The sequence below is a fragment of the Ornithodoros turicata genome, chromosome 10 (genome assembly GCF_037126465.1).
Source record: "Ornithodoros turicata isolate Travis chromosome 10, ASM3712646v1, whole genome shotgun sequence".
NCBI lineage: Eukaryota > Metazoa > Arthropoda > Arachnida > Ixodida > Argasidae > Ornithodoros > Ornithodoros turicata.
In genome coordinates, this window is record NC_088210.1 from 16,624,518 (window position 1) to 16,649,554 (window position 25,037).

At 46.6% G+C, this 25,037-nt stretch overlaps 2 protein-coding genes across 6 annotated transcripts in view; both read left to right on the top strand.

The window, feature by feature from the left end:
* Positions 1-1,791, top strand: part of LOC135370709 (receptor expression-enhancing protein 5-like) — a 42,454-nt gene extending 40,663 nt beyond the window's left edge. For all 4 annotated transcript variants that reach the window (XM_064604510.1, XM_064604509.1, XM_064604511.1 and 1 more), the window contains 2 exons: positions 83-369; positions 1,657-1,791. In XM_064604510.1, the coding sequence (XP_064460580.1) occupies positions 83-369; positions 1,657-1,666 (297 nt within the window). In that variant the 3' untranslated portion in view covers positions 1,667-1,791. The remainder of the gene's footprint in view (positions 1-82; positions 370-1,656) is intronic.
* A 1,781-nt stretch (positions 1,792-3,572) lies between these two features.
* Positions 3,573-25,037, top strand: part of LOC135370705 (uncharacterized) — a 100,789-nt gene continuing 79,324 nt past the window's right edge. Inside the window, exons 1-13 of one of the 2 annotated variants that reach the window (XM_064604505.1) lie at positions 3,573-3,784; positions 5,132-5,316; positions 6,190-6,440; positions 7,291-7,347; positions 7,480-7,590; positions 8,153-8,271; positions 8,338-8,390; positions 8,468-8,547; positions 10,019-10,137; positions 10,323-10,461; positions 10,547-10,590; positions 10,700-10,839; positions 11,281-11,387. In XM_064604505.1, the coding sequence (XP_064460575.1) occupies positions 3,718-3,784; positions 5,132-5,316; positions 6,190-6,440; positions 7,291-7,347; positions 7,480-7,590; positions 8,153-8,271; positions 8,338-8,390; positions 8,468-8,547; positions 10,019-10,137; positions 10,323-10,461; positions 10,547-10,590; positions 10,700-10,839; positions 11,281-11,387 (1,472 nt within the window). In that variant the 5' untranslated portion in view covers positions 3,573-3,717. The remainder of the gene's footprint in view (positions 3,785-5,131; positions 5,317-6,189; positions 6,441-7,290; positions 7,348-7,479; positions 7,591-8,152; positions 8,272-8,337; positions 8,391-8,467; positions 8,548-10,018; positions 10,138-10,322; positions 10,462-10,546; positions 10,591-10,699; positions 10,840-11,280; positions 11,388-25,037) is intronic. The other variant, XM_064604504.1, reaches the window with a different exon arrangement.

The following is a 25,037-nucleotide window of genomic DNA, read 5'->3' on the forward strand; positions in this document are numbered from 1 at the left end:
ACCCTTGATAATGAGCCCTTTGAACAACAGTGGGGCTGAGGCTATCCCGCCAAACATCACGTTCTGACTTTCTCCCCTGCAGCTCATCATTCTAACTCTAGCGGCAGTACCCCACAGCAAAGCTGTGTCCGTGCTCATGTACGAGAAGGCTCTTCGAAACAAGGTGTACAAGGGACCTGCGGACGCGGGCGGTTCCACGGTACAAAAGATGGAGAAAATGGCGGAGAAGCTGGTGGAGAAGGTTACCGCCGAGAAGTCGCACAGCGGTGGATCTCACATGTCTACAGGTACGAGCGAAGTCAAGTCATCGCCAGCCAAGGAGTCGCCCAAGCCGAACGGAAAGAAGTCCAAAGGGATGCCAAAGAAAGGGTAAAAGTCGACGTACACTTTTCGACGCGCTACTGCCCTTGCGTTTGCTGACCAAGAGCGAGGGAGGCTCCGCCTCCTGGATGCCGGCCAATAGGAGGACGCGAAGGCTTGGGCTCGTTGACGCTCATGTTGACGGACGGCGAAGCCGTTGGTTAGATTGGTGCGCCATGGCAAAAGCCTTGGGGGGCGTTATTATACACTCTTAAAAATGAACTTCACCGCATAGCACGCTCTAAGCCAACCATCATCTCGAATGATTTCGTTATCTGCCCTGATTTGTTGAAAACGGGAGGCGTACGCCTTTTCTGTGACGCTTATGCTGTTCATAATTGTCACAGAAAGGGCGTACGCCTACCGTTTTCAACAAATCAGGACAGGTAACGACATCATTCGAGATTATGGATGGCTAGGAGCGTGTTATGCGGTGAAATTCATTTTTAAGAGTGTAGTTACGTCATTGCAGTTTAACATATCAGTACCGACAAATGTCAAGCTGAAATCGCAAGGGTATCCCCTGTAGGGGGCAGACAGGTGAAAAAGTTGGGATGGTGTCAATGAAAATTTGGGGGAGAGGGTGTTAGGGGGGGGGGTCTGAATAAATCACTGACTTCACCGCATAGCACGCCCCTAGCCAACCATGATCGTGATATGCCCTGATTTGTCGAAAATGGGACGCGTACGCCATTTTTGTGACAGTTACGAGCAGGGTAAGTGTCACAAAAGGCGTACGCCTCTCGTTTTCAACAAATCAGTGCACAGTGTTCGTTATCAGTGTTCGTTGTCAGTGTTTATGAGTATTCATTATCATTCAAGATGATGGTTGGCGGGGCATACGCCGTTTTATCGCATTAACGTATATCCAAATTCACGCAACACGCCTTCACCACATGGCACGCCGAAGGCAATCCATTGCAAATACCGTTATAACTCGTGAGTTTGAAAGCGCGGGGCGTACGCCCCTTTGCGACAATTTGCATGACTGCATAAGTGTCACAGAAAGGCGGATGCCTCCTGTTTTCAATAGATCGGAGGAGAGATCGACGTCATTCGACATGAGGGTTGAAGTTTTGCAATGTTCTGCAAGGGTTTATTGCACCGACCAGCCGCAATATGTAATTATGCAATTACGCAATTATGCAAAATTTCCGTTTTGTCGCGCAAAATACGCGGCGAAATACCCGTGGTCAACCTTGTGAAAAGGGACTACAAGCAGCAGAACACATAGAGAAGTCCATAGGGCCCAATATATAGTCCTACCTAACTGGTTGCGTTTGCTTTCCGTTTCAGCCACAAGTAACGGGTCGCTTAAAAAGCCTCTGGGAAGACGCAACATCATCGCGTATTATTTTTTGTAAATTGATCATTTTCAATACGTTCCTCTAGTGCGAGTTGCTCGTGGAAAATAAAACTCAGCATGTTTGACGTGTGTAGCAGTAATAAAACCTAATGATAAGACCGGTAAATAGTACAATCTGACAACTCTTGTTTTGCCTCTCATTGATGTCCAGAGAAGAGCAGAGATGGTAATGGAGTTCAACATGGAGTTCAAAAGTTTCGACCAATTAAGTGAGCGTAAAATGTCGGAATCGCTGGGGGCACACACAGGACAACCAGCTCCGGTGGCGCAGCGGTAACGCGTGCGCTTGGAGACTGGGAGGTCCGCGGTTCGAATCCGCGGGCTGGCTGTGCCGTCTGGGGTTTTTCCTGGGTTTCCCTCAGATGTGTAATAGCCGGCACAGTTCCCCTGAAGTCGGCCCATGGACGCAGCTATCCTCCCCCCGAGCGGATTCCGCTCGGTCTTCCACTTCACCCTTTCCTCTCCTCCTCTCCACCACCTTTCCCTTCCCGAGAAACATGCCGCCTAATCAGGCAGGCAGACCTCTCGGGTTCCTCCCAACGACACTCCTCCTCCTCCTCCTCCACACACAGGACACATCACAGCGTGTCGTATAGAATGTCCATAAGCCCGGTTGTACGCAGAAAATCTTAGCGCCTTGTCGGACGACGGATGACCTAACAGTTTCGCGATGTCGAAGGCCCGGGAGTCCACACGAGAGAGGCTCGTCTCTAAGGGTACATTTATGCTGCAGCATCGCTGCTCGCTGCTCGCTGCAGCTTCAAACACATCGCTGCTCGCATTACCCTGCAGATTGCTCAAGATGCTGCTCGCTTTCGCTATATCAGTCGCCTAGCAGCGTTCACTGTGGAAGGATGGAAACGAGGAAAAGTGGGAAGGAGGAAACCGACTTCATCACAACCAATCGCAGGTCGGATTTCAAGACGCCAGTCATCAATGATACCAGGAAGACAAACATGTTTACATTCCTAGGTGCAGCGAGCAGAGCGGCAAGCAGCGGCGAGGATAAGCGAGCAGCCAGGCTGCAGGGTAAATGCACCAACAGAAAGCTCTGTGTTTGACCTGTCATCGCCAGAAGTCAGGTAGTCCCCGGGCATGTTCAAACATGTTTGGCAGCATTGTTGTGGCGATGATCATGGCGTGCATCTTTGGCAAGCAGCGATGCTGCAGAATGAACGCGCCCACAGAGATACATGTGTTTGTTTCGTCATCGCCAAACAGCGATGTGCCATGTGCCAGCAGCGATGCTGCAGCATAAATGTACCCTAATGCCCATCGAGCATCAACGTACACCTGACATATATGGCAGTGACTTGGGCCAGCATTTACCAAAGTATGGTCCCGCCGAGCTGCCGTAGATTAACCCTTGTACCCCGTAGCGCACCTTGCAAACGTTATCTTGTGTAACGTCCTGTGAGTAACGTCCTTGTGTAACGTCCTGTCCCGCACCTACTATACTTCCATGTAGTTGACGACAACCCACGCTTTGATGTCAACATGCAGGCTTTACGGCAAAGCGTGCCGTATACAGGCCCAGGACAACCACGTGGTCATAAGGCCAGTTTCACACTACAGTGCTTGTCGCCCGTTTGCTTCAAAGATGCAACCTAAAAGCAGTCGAGCTACCGTAGATTCCAGTGGGCACGTTTTGACTCCGTTAAAAACGTGGACGACAAAAACGTTAGTGTGAAACCGGCCTAACGGGTATACGTCCCTAAATTTTCCGTATACATCGAATCCTGTGCTATCTTGTGCCCTTCATTTTTCGTTTGTTGTTTGTCGTTTATCGGGACATCTCGCTCAGAGTCCAAAGTTGCTTCTACGTACGACACTCCTGTATGAGTACAATAGCAACTTCAACGGGTTTTCCATGCTGAGAGTACACACACGCGTGCTGTGACCACTGATACAGCGTACCGATATCGACTGCACGACAAGTGAAGCAGTCGAGCATATCACCCGAAACCTGGTTGTCGGACCACGGAGCAAGCATGAAGACGTTCATTCTTGCTTTTCTTGCGTGGTTTCTGGGGCTGCGTTTTGAATATACTCGAAGAGGTAAGGGCGTCCATTTTTTTTACCCTTCTTACAACTCTAGTTCACCCCAATACTGAAAGTAATGTTTAAATTTTGGAGTTTGGGCGAAGGAGAGCGTTACGATATATTTTCAGCTCGTACTATCGCTGCACACCCGGAGCGAGCTAGTACACCTCGTACAGTGTATTATAGAAAGCTTCTTCCAGTGGACGAAACAGTGCTAGAACACATCACAAAAAGAGAGATAGATAGCACAACCACTGATTTCCAACTATCCGAGAACTGTGTTCTGGCGCTGTTTCGTCTATACTGGGTTCGTGCGCCAACTATACCTCAATCCTCTGTCTTAGTGAAAGATTCACCCACTCAAGTTCCTGTTCCAGTTACTTAGTTGTTACTTAGTTAGAACACAGCCCCAGAATTACCCAATCACCCTGCGTATACCCAACGTACGTACCCAACACCCGTACCCGAATCATTGTACACTGAGAAAGTTGCAGTGCATGACGAATCGTTTTAGAAATGTGTGTGTGTGTGTGTTTTTTGTCAGAACAATCATAGACTGGAATTTGCGTTCCTCAAAATCCGGTCTCATACCGGTTTGTCAACCACCTGTCTGTCTGTAATTTGTTGACACGCTCTAAAAGAGTGATATGTGTGTTGATGCGTTTCGCTCGTGCGGTTGCCTGTTTTATTGTTCTGTTATAGTTGTTCTCCTACAATGTAGGATGTTCCCTTACATGTTTTCAAGTTGAGTATGAAGTATATGCGGTAAATAAATAAAAAACTTCATAACCAGAGTACTTTTTGTGGCCCTTTAACAAAAAGCAATGCAGTTCCAGTTTCCAGTTGACTCGCAATTTTTGAAGCCTGACATTACAGCGTCTGCGTAGAATGAAACAGACCGTAGATAGTCCGACCAGTAGACCGTCTCGATAGATGTTGTTGAGGTCGGACAGTCGGGACATCCTATGTGATTAATCCTGCAAGTCTCGCACATCCCATTCCATAGTTTTGTGTCGTCTTAATTTTCCATAATCTGTTCATCCTTCTCTTTCCCCCTCTAAAGTCGTTATTATTATTTATACGACTTCTTAGACTGGATTTATTAGTTTATTCTGGTTTTTGTCTATCTGTATTTTTCTTTTCTTTTTTCGTGTTCTGATATTTGCTGTTTTCGTTAAATTTTCTTACTACGAGTATCCGAGTGTAGTGGATCCTCGCCGCGTCAGGACTGGCACTTCCGTGTTTCTTATTATTTTTATTTTCTCTATCTAATCTAATGTAATGCATGAGGACACTCTTCGGGAAGCGTGTTTTGAGGAGGTGTCATAAAACAATTGACCATATGGCCGTTTTGTCTCTCAGATCTCGAACTCTTGTGGAACCGTATATTGTGTTATCTGTACCATCGCTACCAGTTGTGGAAGCGGGAATGGAAGATTCCCCAGCGTACCTTTTTCGTGGGAAAGCAGGATCCATACACTGCTGGAATTCTTTTTCCTGAAGCGGAATGGGAAATAGAGCGACCGACATGCGAGAAACTTGGCAGGGTAAGTACAATGCATACATACAAGCACGCATGCATACGTACGTACATGCAATCATACAAGCATACATACAAGCATACATGCATACATACAAGCATACATGCATACATACAAGCATACATGCACACATACATATATACATACATGCACACGTGCATACATGCATACATACATGCACACGTGCATACATACACATAGAGGGAGTTTTTAGTTGCACCAAAGTTTTAAAAAAATTGCATATTTCAATTTTGTCATTAGCTTGTCATTAGAAATAAGGTTACTTGTGCATTGATGTGGCTAATTAACAGATATATATTGATTAATTTTTAGTTAGATGCTACTAGGGAAATGTGGGATAGCAGTATTGGAGGCAGTCACTATTTATAGCTACAATCTTTGAAATCCTGAAATACGCACGCACACTGAGATAATCCAAATTTTGCTATGTAAATAGCAAATATCTATGGCTACATGCATACATACATTCCAGCTGCATGTCGTCCGCTCGATGGTGGTACCCAAGGTCGTGCTGAAGACTGACAGGTGGTGGGTTCGAGTCCTACCAGCGGCTGTGCTGTCCGAGGTTTTCCCTGGGTTTTCCGACAGGTTTTTCGAGACGAATGTCGGCACAGTTCCCCCATGAAATCGGCCCAGAACGCAACCACCCTCCCCCCCTCACACACACTCCTGCTGCCTTCTGTCCACTTCTGCACAGCACTCGTATAGCAACAGTTGCTTCGTGGCGCAACACGGAAACATACGTAAACGCGTACATGGCGTCATTCGGGAAGATGTTTCCCTGAGAGATGTTTACGCGGTGAAATCCTGTTTTATCATTTCATCAACCATCAGTGTACGTACGTTTGTCTCTTCCAGAGGAGGGACGAGATGTTCTTTTGCGGAACGAGGACCACAGGAGAGTGCTTCGTCATGAGAGTCAGCAGAAAACGTGGCCGCTGCCTCGACCTGTGGATGTACTTGCGAATGGAGAACGGCGATCACTACGAACTTGTGGAACACTCACTTCTGGATCTCAGCGGGAAAGAAGGCTTTGCCGCGAAAGGGTTACGAATCGAATGTCAGGCTCCGATGAGACAGTGGAGAATAGTATTCAACGGCCTCATGCGGTAAGAGCAAAGCAGTCGTTTACTTATATAATGGTGCTACACAATTTACTAACGAGTTTAGCTCTTCAAAACGAAACACCTAACGTGATGGTGGTGGTGACGTGATAAAGAAAAAAGATGGGGATGTGAGTTTCGACGAAGACACCTACATACACTCTTAAAAATGAAGGGTGGTGGTGGTGGTGGTGTGATGGCTGGATCGGCTCGCCGTTGTTGGCCACGCAGAAGTGGACGTCGTCACGACCAACAATAATCTCGAATGATTTCCTTATCTGCCGGGGGCTTAATCGCTTCATCGTCGTTACGGTCGTTACAAGCTAACGAATGGCGGGAAATTCAAAAAAGTGGGCACGTGACACATTGCGCGTGACGTGTACCACGGCCTTCACGTATCGCGCGAAGAGCGGCGTGCACGTGTTTTATCACGTGCCCACCTTTTTAAATTTCCCGCCCGCCTTTTTGAATTTCCCGCCACTCGTTAGCTTGTAACGACCGTAACGACGATGAAGCGATTAAGCCCCCTGATTTGTTGAAAACGGGAGGCGTACGCCTTTTTTGTGACACTTATGCTGTTCATAATTTCACACACACACACACAAAAAAAAAAAAAAGCGTACGCCTCACGTTTCCAACAAACGATATCATTCGAGGTGGTGCCTGGCTAGGAGGGCGCTATGCGGTGAAGTTCATTTTTAAGAGTCTATGTAACGCTTAAAACTCTCGAGACCACGATTACGCCTTTTGTGATACTTATGCAGTTACGTTAATTGTCAGAAAAGGGGCGTACGCCCCTGTTCTTCCACGAATCGGGAACGATAACTGTATCTTTTTGTGTACCGTTCCTTCGCAGATCTCTGTCGACAGACGACGCCAGCACTTCGAACCTGCACGTCCGAATAAATTTCCTGTACGTGTTCCGTATAGATTATCTTATATTTTACGAGTACAATCCCAACTTGGGAGCGAAAATTATGCCAGCATGCATTCTGAGACTAAATTACCGATTAAATTGTATCCCGACTGTTCGTTCCTATAACAGATGGAAGGCTTCGTCTCACGTGTTCGACATCCAGGCCAACGCTTCGCATGACGGTATACTTGACAGCTGTCTTGTGGAATCACTAAGCCAAACTACGTCCAACTGCAAGCAGTAAGTTTTATATCATCATCTGTTGTTTTGCTTCGTTGAGCACACTTGCAGTGCGGGTGTATATTCATAAAATGCGCGAAATGCTGCAGCTGTACAGGGTGTCTCACCTAACGGATAAAAAATTCTAACTGGCGACGGGCTCGCCGCGGGAGGATCGTGGGACTTTCGGCAATTACCTTCTGGAAATTGAAAATTGTCCAAAGCCTTCCTAAATGGCGGCAAAAGCTCTTGGTCTCTTCGAACGACCTCTCACGATGATTGGATAAATCGTTTGAGGAGACTAATGGGAGCCCGCTCCGCATCGTCGGCCTTCTCGAGAAGGAGAAGAAAAGTGTAAATTTGCGGTTTCTTTCGCTCATAAATCACGAAAGACGTAACCGGTGAACCCCGTTCCTTTTACGTCGATCTCAGGGTAACGGCATCCTTCATTCCACGAGGACAAACACATTTGCACTCTGGTGCCACTTTTAGAATGTGACTGCCAAGTAACGCGAACGGTAACGAGCGATGGAATAAACAGGAATTAAGACGAACTAAAATATTTTACTCTTGGCGATTATAGCGTGCACCAACTCATCGACGGGTACGAACAACGGGGTCAACTCATGGGTACCGTCACACTAGCCGACGAAAAAGAAAGGGAGATGTACCTTTGGGGTACCAGACAACGACTGAAGGGAAGTAGGTGCCATTACAGCGAAATGTGATTGCCTGAATTTGAGTTTGAGTCGATTACTTCTACTGCAGACGTCAGTACAGGAAGTTTCACCAAAGCAAGTCACGTGTTTGGTCACACAAAAGTAAGATACCTTTCGTTGGCACCATTCAGCGAAGGGATATTGAGCAGATTGTGCTAACTAAAGTCCTTAATTCCTAGGGGGCACAGAGCTTTCATATAGCCTGCTATCACCCGAATATCGGCTACGGAAATTCTGAGGACGTGCCAGATATGTCGAGGTAAGTGATTCATTTTAGGTAAGATAATAGTGGTGGTCAAAAGTCACTGCCGATATTTTGTGTATTCTGTTCAGAATTCAGTATATAGGGTGTTTTCACGTGACGTCAAACGAACCCGTTTGGCCGCCATGGTGGTGGGTCACTTTTTTCGGCGCAGCTGCCTAGATTAGATTATCTAGATTATTATCTAGATTATCTAGCCTAGATTATCTAGCATATTTGCTCGAAAACGAAGCCTCGAATGGTGTTTTGAAATCCATTCGCGTCCGTACCCTTCTTCTTCTTCTTCTTCGTCCAAGGAGATGATGGCCATGCGCCACTAACCCTTCTTTTATCCCGAAGACACTTCGTCGTTGTCGTTCTCATATTTTCTTTTATGAAAACTATGGTTGTTGCATCGAAAAATAACGCAGTTTGTCATCTTTCAATGCCGCTAGCACGAAAAGTGACCACCAGTGGGAGGAGCTTACGAGCATGCCACGTCACTGCACGTCACAATGTGACGTAGGTGAAAACTCCCAATGGTGTGACGTATCGCTCTGTATAGGAAATTCTGTCAGCTTCTGTTACAATGGAGATGTCTCATTTCATTTATTGATACCTTTACAGGCCCGGGAGCATGAGGGGTGTTAGAACAGAAATTGTTTGAAACAATGAAACCTCAGTTCTGGGTACCTGTGTTATCACAATACTATCATTGGTAGTATCATCATAGTTTAGTTCATTCTGGTTACCTGTATAGTAGCCTGGCGCATTGTGGCTACCTGTATTCTCTCTCTATTCTTGATTGATTCTCTATTCTGTCCACTTTTACTTCCTGATGTGGGGTCGAGTCCTACAGCTAGTTAACCTTTTCAGTAACCTTCCATCTTTCATTGCTATCTGTACTGTCACGATTTCATTCAATTTCATTAATTCACTCAATGTTTATTTGCGAATACTCACTGTGTTGTATTGTGGTGTACGATGTAACGGTATTGTGTTGTGTTGTTGTACGTTGTTGTACATTGCTTGTTTTGAATGTATTTGCGGTATTTGCACTGTGTGGTAATTGCTATTTATCTGCCTCTCTTTACGTGCACCAACACCAAGGCCCTTGTGGCTGTTCTCGGGCACGAATGAATCAATAAATCAATTGTTCGCATAATCATTGGAATACATTATTTCGGCAGCTAGATTTGCTTAAACGGGTCGGCTGTAACCAGAATACTTGCGAAACAGAGGTTGTCCATAATTATCACATTTAAGTGAAAATCGTGATAACTACTATAAGTCACATGGAAATAAGAAATCCACATCCGAATAGCGAATTTCTTAAATGACGATACGTAACACGTGGACATATAGGTCAAGATAAGCTATTGATTATTGCAATTTAAACCTACAGAAAGTATGCAGCGCTGGTTGATGCAAGCCATTTGGCCATGACTATACAAAGTGTGTAATACAGCATGTTCTCCGAACGTTCTAGGTTCATTTACGGAAACTTACAAACAGCGGATGGCGTAGTGGACCCAGTTACCGAAACCTCGTCTTCAGGTCTTCACGTACTTGCGTTGCTGGAGAAACCCAGTTTTCGCATAACAGCAGGTGAAAAGAAAAAGAAAAAGAAAAAAGAATAAATAAAGAAAGAGAGAAAAGATTGCAGTAACTTTTACCATTCCCTCCTTATCCTTTTCCTGCTCCTTATACTTTGAAAGACAGAATACTATGGTAGATGCTAGATTTTCTCTGTCGCTGTTCTTTTTCAATTGATTTTCTTTCTCTTCTGCCAGATGAGACGCATGAAATCCAGATCAAAGATGCCGTCACTTTAAAACGTCATGTTGCAGAGTCTGATGGCACGCAATTACTTTATATCGAATTCACGTACGACGGGGTACCAGGATGTGGCTTAGGATTCCTAGATATCAGGTAAGTGTTAGTTATTCGTACTCCACTAATCACTCATCTTGTTCAGTCATTCCAATCATCATCCTTCCAATGTCTTATCTTCCAGTTCGCCGAGGCTATTTGATGCGTTCAAACTAAATGCCGGTCTGCGTAAGTTATGGTGGTTATTATTGGCTGGGGTGGAAATATTTAACAGTGTTTACAGCCTCAACGTTCGTTCCTGCGATCGGAATAAATCTCAGCAACCTTCCGCTTCTAGTTACACAAGACGAGGGTTGTCCATCCACCGTTCCCTTTGTAGCCAATATTTCCGATGTTGTCTGCAGACATACCAGTGTTGCTGGTGGGAAAGGGTCATCCTTATGTCTTCTGAACGCTATCTCCGAGGAAAATAAAGAGGTATGTGACTATACCGTTCAAATGTAGAACTGGATTAGTCGACCGCCACACAGCGGTCGTACACTCTTTGGCGGTTCATTGGTTCGTTTACTTCGATGCTGCTCTACATTTAACGTGGTTGTGAATGATTTCATGTTCAGGACCCTCTGAGGTCTCCGTGTTTATCGGCAATTGTGCAGTCCGTTGGGGGCAATCGGTGTATTTAGTCTATGGTCATTTGAACTATATCAACTCATTTACTGAACTCATTAATTTGTTGTACCCTGCTCGTTTTTTTTATGCCTCTTGGTCATGGGGGGGGGGGTGGAGTTTGACTTTTCTACTTCCTTGGTGTCCTGGAGATCCTGACCCGACTCTGTTGGGTCTCATATCTTCATGTTTTGTAGTTTTCAATAGATCAATCCTGTTCAGGTACTACGATCTCTTGATACCCTTGAACAGGTCTTCAAAGTTCCCGCTGGAGTCATCGTCACTACAGCTGCGTACGACTTGTTCTTGAGGGACGGTCCAGCGAAACTGTTGCAGTCCATCTTGCAAGAAGCTCAAGGGTGCGCAGATTCAATGTTTCTTCTTAACATTTATTCAATGTGTACACGCTTACTTCTGAGCACGTCTAAGTAAGTATTGTCTTCCATTATAGAGAAAAAACCGTCGAAGAAGTGACCCGAGTCTCAGAGAGGTACGTCTTATCAACAGACGTGTCAACCGGATGACACAATGCCTGCATTCGAACCCGGTTGTGAAGGTTGTGTTTCACGGCCGTGATATTGCCGCCGAGCCACAGGAGAGGGTGCCTCCTGCTGCTATCAGCGTCTAGCATTCTACCTCTATGATCGAGGCTGCGACGCTTTGTTAGAAGTGTACCCAGCGTACCCAGCGTGTACCCAGCTTTTCCCATGCGCTTTTTGACTTCAAAGCGTTGGCAGCCCTCGATGGAGCAATCCTTTGTTTGACACAGTAAACAGGCGTGCATTCCCGTATTATGTACTATGCCTTGACAGGTCCTGCAACCTGCCCTGCCTGCATAGTATGCATTTGAAACGATCCTTATCCACTACAGCAATATCGTGTCCCAATGGAAGTTATATAGCGCTATATGTTTCGCTTCGTTTGTTTGTAACTGCGTTATTTTACTACAAGGGTATGCTGCTTTCTAGGGTGGTGAAAAACATCAGGAACATGGCGCTGCCAAACGTGCTGAAGAAACGAATCAGAGACGCTTTATCTCTGGCACTCGATGGTGACATTGAGATAAAAAGGTTCGCCGTAAGGAGTTCCTGCACAGGTACGTTAACATGACGTCGCATATATCGGAAGCGAGATAACGAACACGTCCTAAAAGAAAACACATGAAACTACATCCCCAACTCGATCGATTAGGAGAAGACACGTCCGAAATGTCTGGAGCAGGCCAGCTCGAAACGTTCCTCGGAATTCGTGGAATGGAAGCCGTAAGTCAGGCTATGTTGAACGCTTCAATACTAGTCTAATCAATTTCAATCTTCAGGTGTACGAAGCCGTCGTCAAATGCTGGGCGTCACAGTTCAGCCCCGTCGCAATTCAGTACAAGAGGTAGCATCTTCTCAACACGATAGCGTTCACTTTCTACTGTGTGCTTATAGGACGACGTCCCACTGACACTGCGTCGAGCAGTGGAAATTCCAAGTAATCCAGTGAAAGTAGATTGAAGCAAAAGTTTCAATCTAGGCGGCCCAGTGGAAGAACAGTCTATGTTCGAAATACCGACCTGAGACTATTCATTCATTGGGCCGCCTAGTAGGCTAACACTCTCTGTTCGAAATTCCGCAGCTCACTGAGACCTGCGCGTGCTGGCTTGCTGAGCTCAAGCCCAAGCAGCACCCGGATGTCGGGCCGACATCGGCCCGATGTACTCTTGCCGAAGCCCTGGACATTGGCCCAACATGCACTTTGCAACACTGCCCAGAGTTGGGCCGATGTCGGGTCAGGATATTGGTCCGATATCACTTCGACACGCTGCCGATGTCATTTCGACGTGGTACCGCATTTTTCTGCCAACGTCGTGCCGACATTGCCAACTTCTGTGGTGTATCGGTTACAAGTTGGCTGTGTCGGGGATATGTTGGGCCGACATTGCCAACTTGCTGCCGACATCGGCCCGATGTCGTGTGCTGCCTGGGAGATCGCGCGGGTTCTGTCCCGGCCGAGGGCGGTGGCAACGTAGGGGAGGTAAACATTGCTTCCAGCACCGTGTGTCGAAGATTTCCGACGCACGTCAAAAGTACCACAGGTGGTCCAAATTATCCGCAGTTCTACCCTGCGACACGTGGAACATGTCGCCACACTGCGCGACAAGCCTTACGTGTAACCATCACGGTACCATTACCATTTATTTTTTATTTTTCAAGACCTGTGGCTTCTGCTTGAATCTACTGACGATACAGGCATTCTATATACTCTCTTCTAGCGAATGCACACGATGGACACAAGATAGAAAACATGTTGGTGTCTCAATGTCACGAAAGTCGCGTACGTATACGTAACGTGATGTCTCGTACCGCAGACGATATGGCCAGTTGCTGAACTCTCCCATGGCAGTGGTCATCATGGAGATGGTGGCTTCCGATGTCGCAGGAGTGATGTTCACGTGCGATCCCCGCAGTGGTAACCCAGCCGTAACGTACATTACCGCTAACTACGGACTCGGAGAAGTATGACCACTACTTTGAACTATATATAGCTGTTGTTTCTTTCCTGCCGTTGTTTTCTGATTGTATCCTGTGCTCTCGCCGACAGAGCGTCGTATCTGGGCTCGTAGAGTCTGACATTATATCCGTCAACAAAGGGAGCAATGGAAAGATGACATTGGAGAAGGTGGTTCCAGGGACCAAAGGCAGCAAGGTCGTCATGGACGGTAAGAACCCTCATAATGTCGCTGTGCACTTACTGTGCCTACCGGAACGAATGACAAAGAGCATGACTAAGAATCTTATCTGCTGACAGGGTGCGGTAGACGCGGTAGCCCAACCGGTAGCGGTCTACACTGTTAACAGAACTTCATCACGTAGCACGCTCCTAGCCAACCATCATACCGAATGATATCATTCTGTGTCATGATTTGTTCAAAACAGGGAGGAGGCTCCTATCTGGGCCAAGATAATCTGTCCCAGATAGGCGCCTCCTCCCATTTTCACCAAATCAATGCACAGAATGATATCATTCGGAATTATGGTTGGCCAGGAACGTGCTATGTGGTGAAGTTCTATTTTAACAGTGTACTAACACTCGCATAGCCTGTTAGCCTTTCTGCATAGCCTGTTATTCACACATTTCTTTTTCGCTGGGCTACAGACCCTGGAGGCACAAGGACAGAGAACTTCGTTGATGGAGAAAATAAGTGCAGTATCTCTGAAGGACAAGCACTGCAACTGGCAAGAATAGGATCCATCGTAAGTACTGTTACGTGATGATCAAAGCCCGCGAAACATTTCTCGGCTATCTCTCCTCGAAATATTCACATGCCATTGCTTTCAAGATTTTGGTATTAGCAGACGTATACGACTAGGGCAGATAAGGCAAGAGAATAGAAAGCGTTAGTGACCGTTAATAGGCAGTTGTAGCAACCCCTTGGTAAGGTTATAGTGCCTATCGGAGCCAATCGCGGTCGTGTGTGACTCAGAATCTTCTCCACTGATTGGTTCCGGTCGATACGGTTCCACGCAAGCCGCGTTATCAACAATGTGCTAAAACTCCCTATTGTTAGTAGACCCTTTATAACGTGGCTTCCGAAGTACCGTACCTGCCGCACCCAATCAATGGATAAGATTCAGAGTCATGCACCCTGTCATTGGTTCCAGTATGTACGGTAACGTCACGGCGATGTCATTAACGATTGAGTATCAATCAATCAATCAGTCGATCGATCTCCCAAAAGTCCCATACGGGCATTAACAATAGAACCGACGCCGAATTTTCAGTGTTCCTTTTTGCGCTATTGAAAGTTGAGATCCTCAAAATCCCATATTTCCCCCCCAAAATAATCAAAATTAATCCCAGATTAATCCAGAATCCCATATATTTTCACGCGTATTAGCCGCACCGCTGATAAGCCACGGCTTGTACGTCGGAAAGATATCACAATGAATGCAGCGGTATATAGGTACACTTCGCCGGAAGGACTTCGTTGTCTTCGGCAGTGTCTTCAGTCTCTTCGGCCAGTTCCTGACGTCATCCACGCCGTACTCTCTTCCAGCTGCTCTGTTCCCATGCTGCTGAGCATATTCGGGAAGCGTGCTTATTCGGCAATTCATGTTTAGTCATTTGATAAGCCCTTGACCTCGCCTTCGAAAGAAGAGAGACGAAAGCTCCTGGTCAGTCGTCCTCAAAGACATATACGAGGGGCACCTGTATGCCGGGTGAGAAGCTCAAAGAGAAACTTCCCTCAGATAAGCCGCAGTGGACCCCTAGAGATATTTTTTTAACAAATAAGCCGCGGATTATACGCGTGAAAATATAGTACTCTTTGCCACATAAATAGCTGGCACATAAATTCTGCAACGCCGAACATTTTTTCGTGTCGTCGACAAGACCAGCAAATGTTTTGCGCAAGCATGGACTGCGCTTGTGAAGCGATAGCAGTGAAAAGGTATATCCGGAAGCAGAAACAGCAGTTCAAAATTGGTTTCAGCTATGCGGATCATGATTATGACGCATGACCCTTACGAAGTTACGAAGTGCTGTACAGTCACAGCTTGTGGCAAACTATACGCCGATATAGTTCTTTTTACTAAATACGAAAATACGCATGGTGTAATCGGTATAAATACAGCTAGAAATGGTGCTAAAGGTAGATCTTCAGCAACGGAAAATTGTATGCTGAACGTTTACTTTTCCTTTGTGTTTTCTTTTCTAGACAAAATCGTCACTTTGGAATAACAGATATAGCATTTCAGTTCACCCGTTTTCTTGAAGGTCGACACGTATTTTGGAGATTCGAGAGACGTTGAATGGGCTGTTCGGGGCGAAGATGTCTACGTGCTTCAGGTCTGTGGCTTTATGCGGAAAGTCTATGGTTGGTCGTGGTTTTGTACTATGCAAAATTTACGGTACGAGTCAACAATAATATAACATGCTCCAGGCACGTCCTATCACATCTTTATATGAAGACACAGAGTTTGAAAGCATGCACGCTTTGGATACTGCGCATCAGTCAGAATGGGAATTCTACTCAAAGGCAAACGTCGGGTAAGACAACTATACCGTATAAACCGGAATATGGGATGACCCATATAACTTTCAAATCGTAAAGAAAAGAAACACAAGTTTCTACCTGAGGTGACATCGTAGGGATGTGCCTGCGACGTCCAAACAGTGCCCATATCCTGGTCCCCTGGATGTCGCATGGATATCTCGCAGGGATATTCAGGCGGTACGCGGTTGGTTCCGGTTGGAGACATACTGAGGAAATAAAAATAAATAGAAGATAAAATAAAACATCGACATATATTCCTGTTTACAGTATATACTTACTTGTTTCGATCCCTGTTGTTACTATTATATACTTGTTTCGATCATTGTTGTTACTGTTATACTCGTTTCTTTATTCTCCAACAGCGAAGTGATGCACAGGGGAATTAGTCCACTGGGTACATCGTCGCTCCTGAATCTGTGTACGCCTGAATGGATAGTAAGTATATATTTTTTATGTCCTTAGGGCACATAGTGTTCATTGTAGTACAAGAGTCGTCCAAGGTTGACCGAGACTTTTTCTCGAGAAAAAAAATCAGTGCGTAAACGTAACTGAATAAAACTTTCGAAGGACGAAGTGCAGTCCTTTTCAGGTCAGTGGCACGTGCAGCAGTAGCAGCGCTGCGAGCATTGTGTCTGTAGCTGTGGAACAGCGATGCATAATCAAGGTCCTTGTGGAGGAGAACGTCAAACAAGCCGAGACTTCAATAATTACAGCCGCAGTACAGGTCCCGACAAAAGTTTATGGAACTTGCGAGCGGTGTATTTCCCCCTCGCTACGACACCCTAGCGACAAGCGGAAGCGGGCTTGTTCACTCGTTCAGAGAGGTGGAAGAGTACGCCGGCAGCGACACTAATTCAAACCACGTTTCGGGCACATTCAAGCGATATCGAAACTACTGCGGTGTGTCGCTACCAGCGTACTCGCTCGCCGCTCACCCCTCTGAACGAGCCCGTTTCCGCTCGCCTGTAGGGTGTCGCACCGAGGAAGAGATGCACCGCTCGCGTGTTCCGTAAACTTTTGCCGTTAGATGCCGTTACGTTGACAACAATACAAAAGGAACGGGATCCGCCCGTTGCGCCGTCGTGATTTAAACGCAAAAGAAAGCGCCCAATTTGCCCTCTTCCCCTCTCTTTCCCTCTTCTTTCTTTCTCAAGAGGCATGGCAATGCAGGGCGACGTCCCATTGGTCTCTTCAAACGATTTGTCCAATCATCGTGGGAGAGTGTCTGCGGAGACCAATGGGAGGCACCCACGCCTATTGAGAAGGAGAGAAGATGGAAGATGCAAATTTGCTGGTCTATTTCACTCCTAACTCGCCAACGACGCAACGTGCGAATCCCGTTCCTTTGGTATTGCTGTCAAGGTAACGGCACCTTGCATTCGCGAGGAAAAATATTTGCGCTTTAGTGCCCCTCTAAGTATTATTGTTGTCTGACGTTGTTCTTAATGATGATCCTGCCTTTTTTTTGCTGTAGGGCTACATCAGGCGCACTCGGAAAGGAAGGTTGCTCATGTCGCCCTATTTCAACAAGACGTTTCCCGGGTCCCACTACCACAACCTCCTCGATATCTGCGAGGTAATGTTGGATACCAAGATCGACAACCTTTTTCCGTTCACGTGAATTACTTCAAAAGTGCAAAACTGCAGCTAAACGGGCATTGAAACGCACAAACAAGTTCACTTTAAACGCTAAACTTTCACGTTAAACGCTATGTTAATTTCGTACTCGTTATCATAATTCAAAACTTTGATTCCGTTACGGAGCTACAATCGACATTATACCGGACTCTTTCTTGCTTCGGCGCTAAGCAGTGCACGTCGTTTCAGCTCTCGTCCCTCTTGTCCGCGTTGACGTCGCCTTGGGCCCATCAGGAATGGTGTCATGACATCACCCGGTGGTCGCTTCTGTATGCTGTTGACCCAACGCTTTCATTTGAAATGCCAGGCGGTTTCCTTCGCCTGTTTACGTGTCTCGTGCGTCGTTTACGCCTTAGCGTCGCATTCACCCCTGCACTCTAGCTGGTCTAGCACTATATAGGCTGGGCCACAGCACCACCGTGCTGTGTACAACTTGTGGTTTCCCGGCAACAATCCGACACATTCTCGCAGACTGCAGCCAGTACGTACGCGAGCGACGGGCCTTTAAATATCAACTTGAAATGCTGGATCAGAGGCCATTCAACATCTGCAAAATTCTCGGCTTATGGAGTAACCCTGGACATCAGTGCCGTGCACTTGGCGCTTTTCTTTCCTTTCTGAGGGACACCGGCCTCCTTCACGAACTGTAGGGATTTCCTTCCCTCGTCATCCTTTCATGTGAACCTTTTTGGGATGGGGAAGGGTCCTGCACTCAACGCAGGGAAACATCCCACATCATCATCGTCATCCATTCATTTATGTTGTTGTTGTTGTTGTTTCAGCTCGTGTATCGGTGTTTTTAGTCCATACTGCGCGTGCACGCGCGTGTCACGCCATGGAGCAGTCCCTGTATGGCGGGCTAGAATGCCGCCATAGTCCCTGCCATAGTCCCTGCCATAGTCCCTGCCATAGTCCCTGCCATAGTCCCTGCCATAGTCCCTACCATAGTCCCTGCCATAGTCCCTGCCATAGTCCCTGGCATAGTCCCTCCATAGTCCCTGTGAAAAACATAGTGCGCGCTACGAAGCGGACTGGCGTCGCTGTTCGAAGGACGTGAAGATAAATGTTGTCAGTGGAACATTCGCGAGAACTGTTGTGGGCTACAATTCAGTGAATCGGTATTGAAAAAATGCTGCAGTGCGCATCATGCCGCGCATATATACGGAACAGTACGATTGGACCCATTCCAAATCCACGTGCCCCCGATAGGTATGCGTGCGCTTCTCCTGCTGTCGCATCGGATGCCGCCGTCAAGGGAAACTCGAATAAACGCACTGTGCGTGTGTGCGTACTTCGGCATCCGATGAGGATTTTAAGATGAGAATTACGAGATGAGAATTTTAACACAAATTTTTATCATATATTACCCTTTCCAACCGTCAACATCAAAAGCACGTAGGTGTAGCATCCAAAGGCTATTTTCATTCATTTTTTGTTTCATTTCAAACCACATACTTTATCTTGGAAAGCAAAGCACGTATGTACGAAATAGAACTTGTGGCAGAATACATATTTTTTGGCACTCATCATTTTTCTTTGTTTCTCATTTACTTTTTGTTCTGAGGAAACGTGTTACCCTAAGTGCTCTTAACAAACTATCCGGATTTACTAAATCGGGATAGTTTACATCGTGGCACCGGGTGCACAGCAGTCGCAAATGTAGTGCGAAGGAGTATACACAATAGTAGCCGAGACGCGATTGCCTAAATTTTGACGCCACGATAGTCAGAAGGTAGCCAACCGACCTCTCCCTGTTTGTAAACAAATGGCGTCACCGCGTTCGACAGCGCCACCAATTCGGTAGAGTTGAACTACGCCGAACGCTAGGGGCTAACAAGGTCGCACCCGAAAACCACGGTCTTGAGGGGATTACGATGGTCTCTGAAAGGGACGCGACCTTCGGTCCTACTTTTCTTTCAATAGGAGGCAGCGAACAAGTGTCCATTCGTGGAACCCATCCCTCCCCTTCCGATTAGTTTCGGTTTCAGTCCGTCTACCAACGTCATGATGACGTTTCTCGGGTCGAGGTCTATGCGGCACAAAGTAGCCAAATCTTGCAACCCTGTTCCCAAATAGAAAAGTGCAAGTCACTTCTCGATCAGTGACTAGCATTTCACATTTTCCGCCAGTACCGCTCGCAGTAAACGTATACTGTATAGTGATTTGCCTACCGCTTCTCTGCCTTCCACATCACATGCACCATCTTGTTTTAATCTACGAATCATTTTCTTTCCATTATTTCAGATATTTTTATGTTTTCTTTTTCAATATTCCATTATTCTCCATTATTCAGTTTTTCCATTATTTTGCGAATGGCGATGGCGCTGCGATGGACCACATCCTGCTCTCTCTCTTTGGACGTCGCCTTCAAGACAAGGACTTGGAAGAAGCCGTCAAATCAAGGAAATATTCCCCTTTAACAGAAAGAAGGTTTGTCGAATTTAAGGTACGTGTTTGTTACGTCTAAAATCTTCATGCTTGGAAACAATTCGCGTCATTTGCGAGTACAAGTGGGACCACATTATACTGATTGAATTAGACGCGACACATATATGGACACGCGAACCTTGACGGTATACCAACAACATTACCAGTAGAACAGTGTTTTCTCGTGTCACAAATATTGGCCGTGTCTAAGCGGGTACGTTGTTGGAAAGCACGTCACAAAGAAACACAGCGCGCCGCAGAACAAGAACTGAGGAAACAAACAGGAGACGTCCTTGTTCCGTGGTGTGCAGTGTTACTCATGACGCTCAGCACATTTCAACAAGCCCGCATGAATGCTTCAAAACTGTTCTGGGCCAATACACGACTTCAGAAGATATCAGGCACAGTTTCCCATGAAGTCGACCCTGGACGCACACTACCCCCCTCTGTCCCCCACTCCTTCCTGCTGTCCTCTCTCCATCTGCCCACATCTGTACGCCGCTCTTAGCCCCAGTTGCTTAGCTGCGCTAACACGAAATTGAAAAAAAAAAAAATCTGAGGAAGCATTGCGCTGCTTTGAACTATGGGAATTTGCTTATCAGAAAGGAGGAGAAGGTCTCCAGACTGTTCCGATTTCTTTTCTCTCGGCCCATTGCCCACGAGGTGTCAGGGTCAGCGTAAACAAAATGCGAAGGACTGTTCTTCCTTCTTCGTGACAGTAAACTCCCACGATGCAATGCGTGCGCAAGGAGCACTGGGATTTCCCGAAATCGTCTGTTCCCGATGGACTTTTTATGTGGACGCCTGGTCACCAACGTAAGGGTGCATATACTTGCGTAAGAATCGCACACTCGTCGTCCCATTAACTCTGCGTTTGTCTTGCACAGCCCGGCATCAATACCGGTCATAATTTTGCCGCAAATGTTTGTTTTTTCCTAAAACAATCCAGAGCGTGCGAAGATCGCGTAATGTACACTAAAGAAGCTCCGTCAGGTATACACGGAAATCGCCAAAGTGTCTATGGAGCGCTGTCTCTAAGGTAGTAACCTCCTATCCCAACACCGCTGTATGATTCGTTTTTGGTCATATGATCATTGGGTCATATCAAGACGTTCATAAGACGTCTACAAGACGTCAACAGGACGTTGCTCTTTCTTTTCTTTCTTTTAGACTCGTTATGCATCAGGACTCAGCCTGAAACTCGCTTGGAGGAGACATGGTAACTTTACCATACCTGTCAAGAGCAACATGTCCGCGTGGCAGCTGTTCGATAGTATCACCAACAGCTGTTGTGGCAAGGCAACGGTAAGCGTTTCTACATGAGATAAGATAAAAACAACCGACCTAACCAAGCCGACCTGACCAAGTGCAAAAACAAAGAACGGATGGTGCGCTTTTAGAGGGGGTACTAAAGCGGGGGGAAAAAAAGTTCACCTCGACAGAATGAAAGAAAGATGCCCGTTACCTTGACACCAACACAAAAGGAACGAGATTCATGAGGTCCGTCGTTTGTGATTTGTGAGCGAAAGAAATTACGCTTTTCCTCTTCCGGACAAAAACTGCGGTTAAACTGAAGTTGCGATGGGAAGAGTGGGTGCCTGAAATACATTTAACCTGAATATTTCATTTCGAAACTGCCGGAAACGTTAGAAAATGAATTTTATCCAATCTTGCAGCCGGCTGCGCGCTCCGGGCTGAATTCAGGCAACAGTGAGCGGGCCGACGTCACTGGAGTCCTTTATGAAGGCAGGCTGTCAGTCACAAAATGCGGTCTTCCGACACGCAATCTGCTACCGAACAGTCGCCAGAAACATCTGCGTTCATGCTTTCGATAGTATCGGGTTGCAGCCAAACTGGCGACGCCGTCAGCTGAGCGATTGGGAATCTCGCTGGCAATACCAATGACGTCACCGGAAGAGGCGAAACGGGGAAGGGTAGTGTCGACCGGAAGGTGGCAGTTGGTTTCGGGTTCGATGTTTTCGATCTTTTATGAAAAAACACGATCGGATTTTGCGAAACTTTTTTGATGTTTTCTTCTTGGAAGGCGTCTCCAAGTGGATATCAGATTAACTTGAGAATTCCGGATTCCTCGTGGACACCACCTTAACGGATTGGTGTCCTCAAAGGATTTGTCCAATCATCGTGAGAGGTCATTTGAGGGGACCAATCCAGACATATGTCGGCACAGTTCCCTTAGAAGTCGGCCCAGGGCGTCAGTCACGATGTTGCCGACATCTGTGAGGCCGACAACGGCGCGCCCTTTCACCACCAGCACCACCACCACCACCACCACCACCGTCGTGGGGCATCGTTCGAGGAGGTCAATCCGAGTCGGCTCCACATTATCGCGCTTCTTTCGAAGGAGAGGGCTCCCATTGGTCTCCTCAAAGGACTTTGTCCAATCGTCGTGGGAGATCGTTCGAGGAGGCCAATCCGAGGCCGCTCCATTGTCGCGCTTCTTCCGAAGAAGAAGGCTCCCATTGGTTTCCTTAAAGGACTTTGTCGCCCCTCCGCACTATCGCGCTTCTTGAGAAGGAAAGGGGAAGGGAAAGCGTAAATTGCGGTTTCTTTCGCGCATAAATCGGCAGTGGTCCCAATCGATGAATCCTGTTCCTTTCATGTTGGTATCAAGGTTATATTTTTTGTGGTATCGCTATTATAGAATCTGAAAATAAAGAAGTAATCCCAGAGAAGTCATGAGGTATAGTAAATGAGAAGGTTACACCTTCCACACACGTATCGTGTGAAATTGACAACGGTTTCACCGACGCCGATTAACATTTGAACAGACATCAATGGTCCCGTAACGTGTCCCCTGTCACACGGACACTTTCGAGCAGGATCGAACTCCGATCCTGCTTAACCCGATCCAGTTCGTTAAACGGGATTGAGATTCTCAAGACAGCTTGAAGAACGCATCCTCGAAGTCAGCGAATTTGTAGTGGTAAACAAAACATTACATTAATTTCCAAATGTTCCTGTACAAGCCCATGGAATTTCACGGTTACTGTTTTAGTTTAGGTATGAGGGGCGACTGCGGTTGCTGATTTGTTTAATCTCCACCACTCTCGACACCGCGCTCTCGGTAGAGGCTTAGTAAGCAGCACAATGCGGAAGAGGATGCGGTTATTCTTGACCTTTTAGGAACATATTTGTCAATCACAGCGTACTGTCTCGTAGTTAGCGCCGCCTGTCGACAAGCCAACCTTTCGATACGCATAGAGTTGGACCGTGTAGCAGCATCGCGCACCGAACGCTCTTGAGAAACTCGATGCGGATCGGATTCAATCCACATTGAAAGCAGGGGTATAACTCTGCTTCACTAAAAGGGAGTTATTGTCACCGAAACATTCATCATGTCGCCAACTAACGTTTGTAAAAAAGGAATTGAGTGTTAGCACTTTTTATAGCAACCCTCGATCTCAGTTCAAAGTGAAACTGGGCCTTATAGGGCTCTTATGGCGATATTTTTTCCTCGTTTTGTTTCGGCCACAGGAGCTGTCATACCATATGAATTCGACCATGGCATCATCGCTGTTCAACCACGATTTAATTTCTGCATTGTGCACCGTTATGGATAAGTCGGGTAAGTTGCCAAACAATCACGAAGAAAAGGCAAAAAAGAGAAAGAGAAAAGGATGTCGCATGACAAATGGGGACAAATTCTGCATTGGCGTAGGTATTCAAGTGGCACTAAATTGCAAAACCATCTCCTCGCGGAATGAAAGATATCGTTACCTTGACACCAATACGAAAGGAATGGAATTCGGCCGTTCCGTCGTTCATGATTATATGAGCCGAAGAAACCGCAACTTACGCTTTCCCTGTCTTTCTCAAGAAACGCGGCATTGAGGAGCGACCTCCTATTAGCCTCCTCAAACGATCTCCCGCGATGATTGGACAAATCGTTTGAGGAGGTCAATGACAGAGCGCTCCACACTGCTTTCGTGAAGAAGAGAAGAAGGAAAGCGTAAGTTGGCGGCTACATTTGCGCATAAAAAGGTAAACGTCGCAACGGATGATATCCGGAGAGAAAGGGAGAGTGAGCGAACGAGCGAGTTACTTAGTTCATTCTGCGAGTAGAAATGTACATGGAACATGACGCACATTAGGTCATGACGAAATCTTTCTCTAAAGTTTATGTTGTGCGTGAAACCCTTCTGGTAGGCCTTGAACTTCGAAAGCTAACAAGTCTCTTTCCTGTAGATATGGATGATGATGTTTATGGTGCATTGGGAAGCCTCATATCATCGTGCCATAACCCCGTCAGTGCGGACGTGCCACCTGCTCTTGAGGTACTTACCTATTTCTGTCCGCAAATCACCTCCTACTGACATTGAAGCCATTGCAGTGTGTATACTTCGAGCTCACTAGGTGTACGCTCCATTCCAATCTTTCAGCGTCTTGCAGAGGCTGTTGCAAAAGACATGGACCCGAAGGAATTTGCAGCCATGACAACAGAGGTAGCGCTGTTATACTACAGTGTACTCTACCAAAACAAAACAACAACACAGGTTGAACTTTGTTTTTTCACATATATGCACCGCAAAAGTCGACCATCGTCATATATACCGGTCATTGGACGAAAAAAAATAACAGTCTCGCAACAGCTTGCACAAAAATCCTAAGGTAAGCTGAAGTATAGGCATCATCACCCTCTTCTCCTCATGAAAAACATTCCTTGAGGCGTGCAGACTATGCTCCATAGCCTCGCGTTCACCAACTCTCAACTATTCAAGATCGGCTCTAGGGGTGACGCCTGCTGTGGCCACTCTCAACAACCTGGAACAATCGAGCACATCCTGCGAGACTACCGAGCATATCATTCTGCGCGCAAAGCCCATCTTCCTCCAGCTCGGACACGCTGGCGGTCGTCCTCTACCTCGGTGGTTCTTCTGCCGAA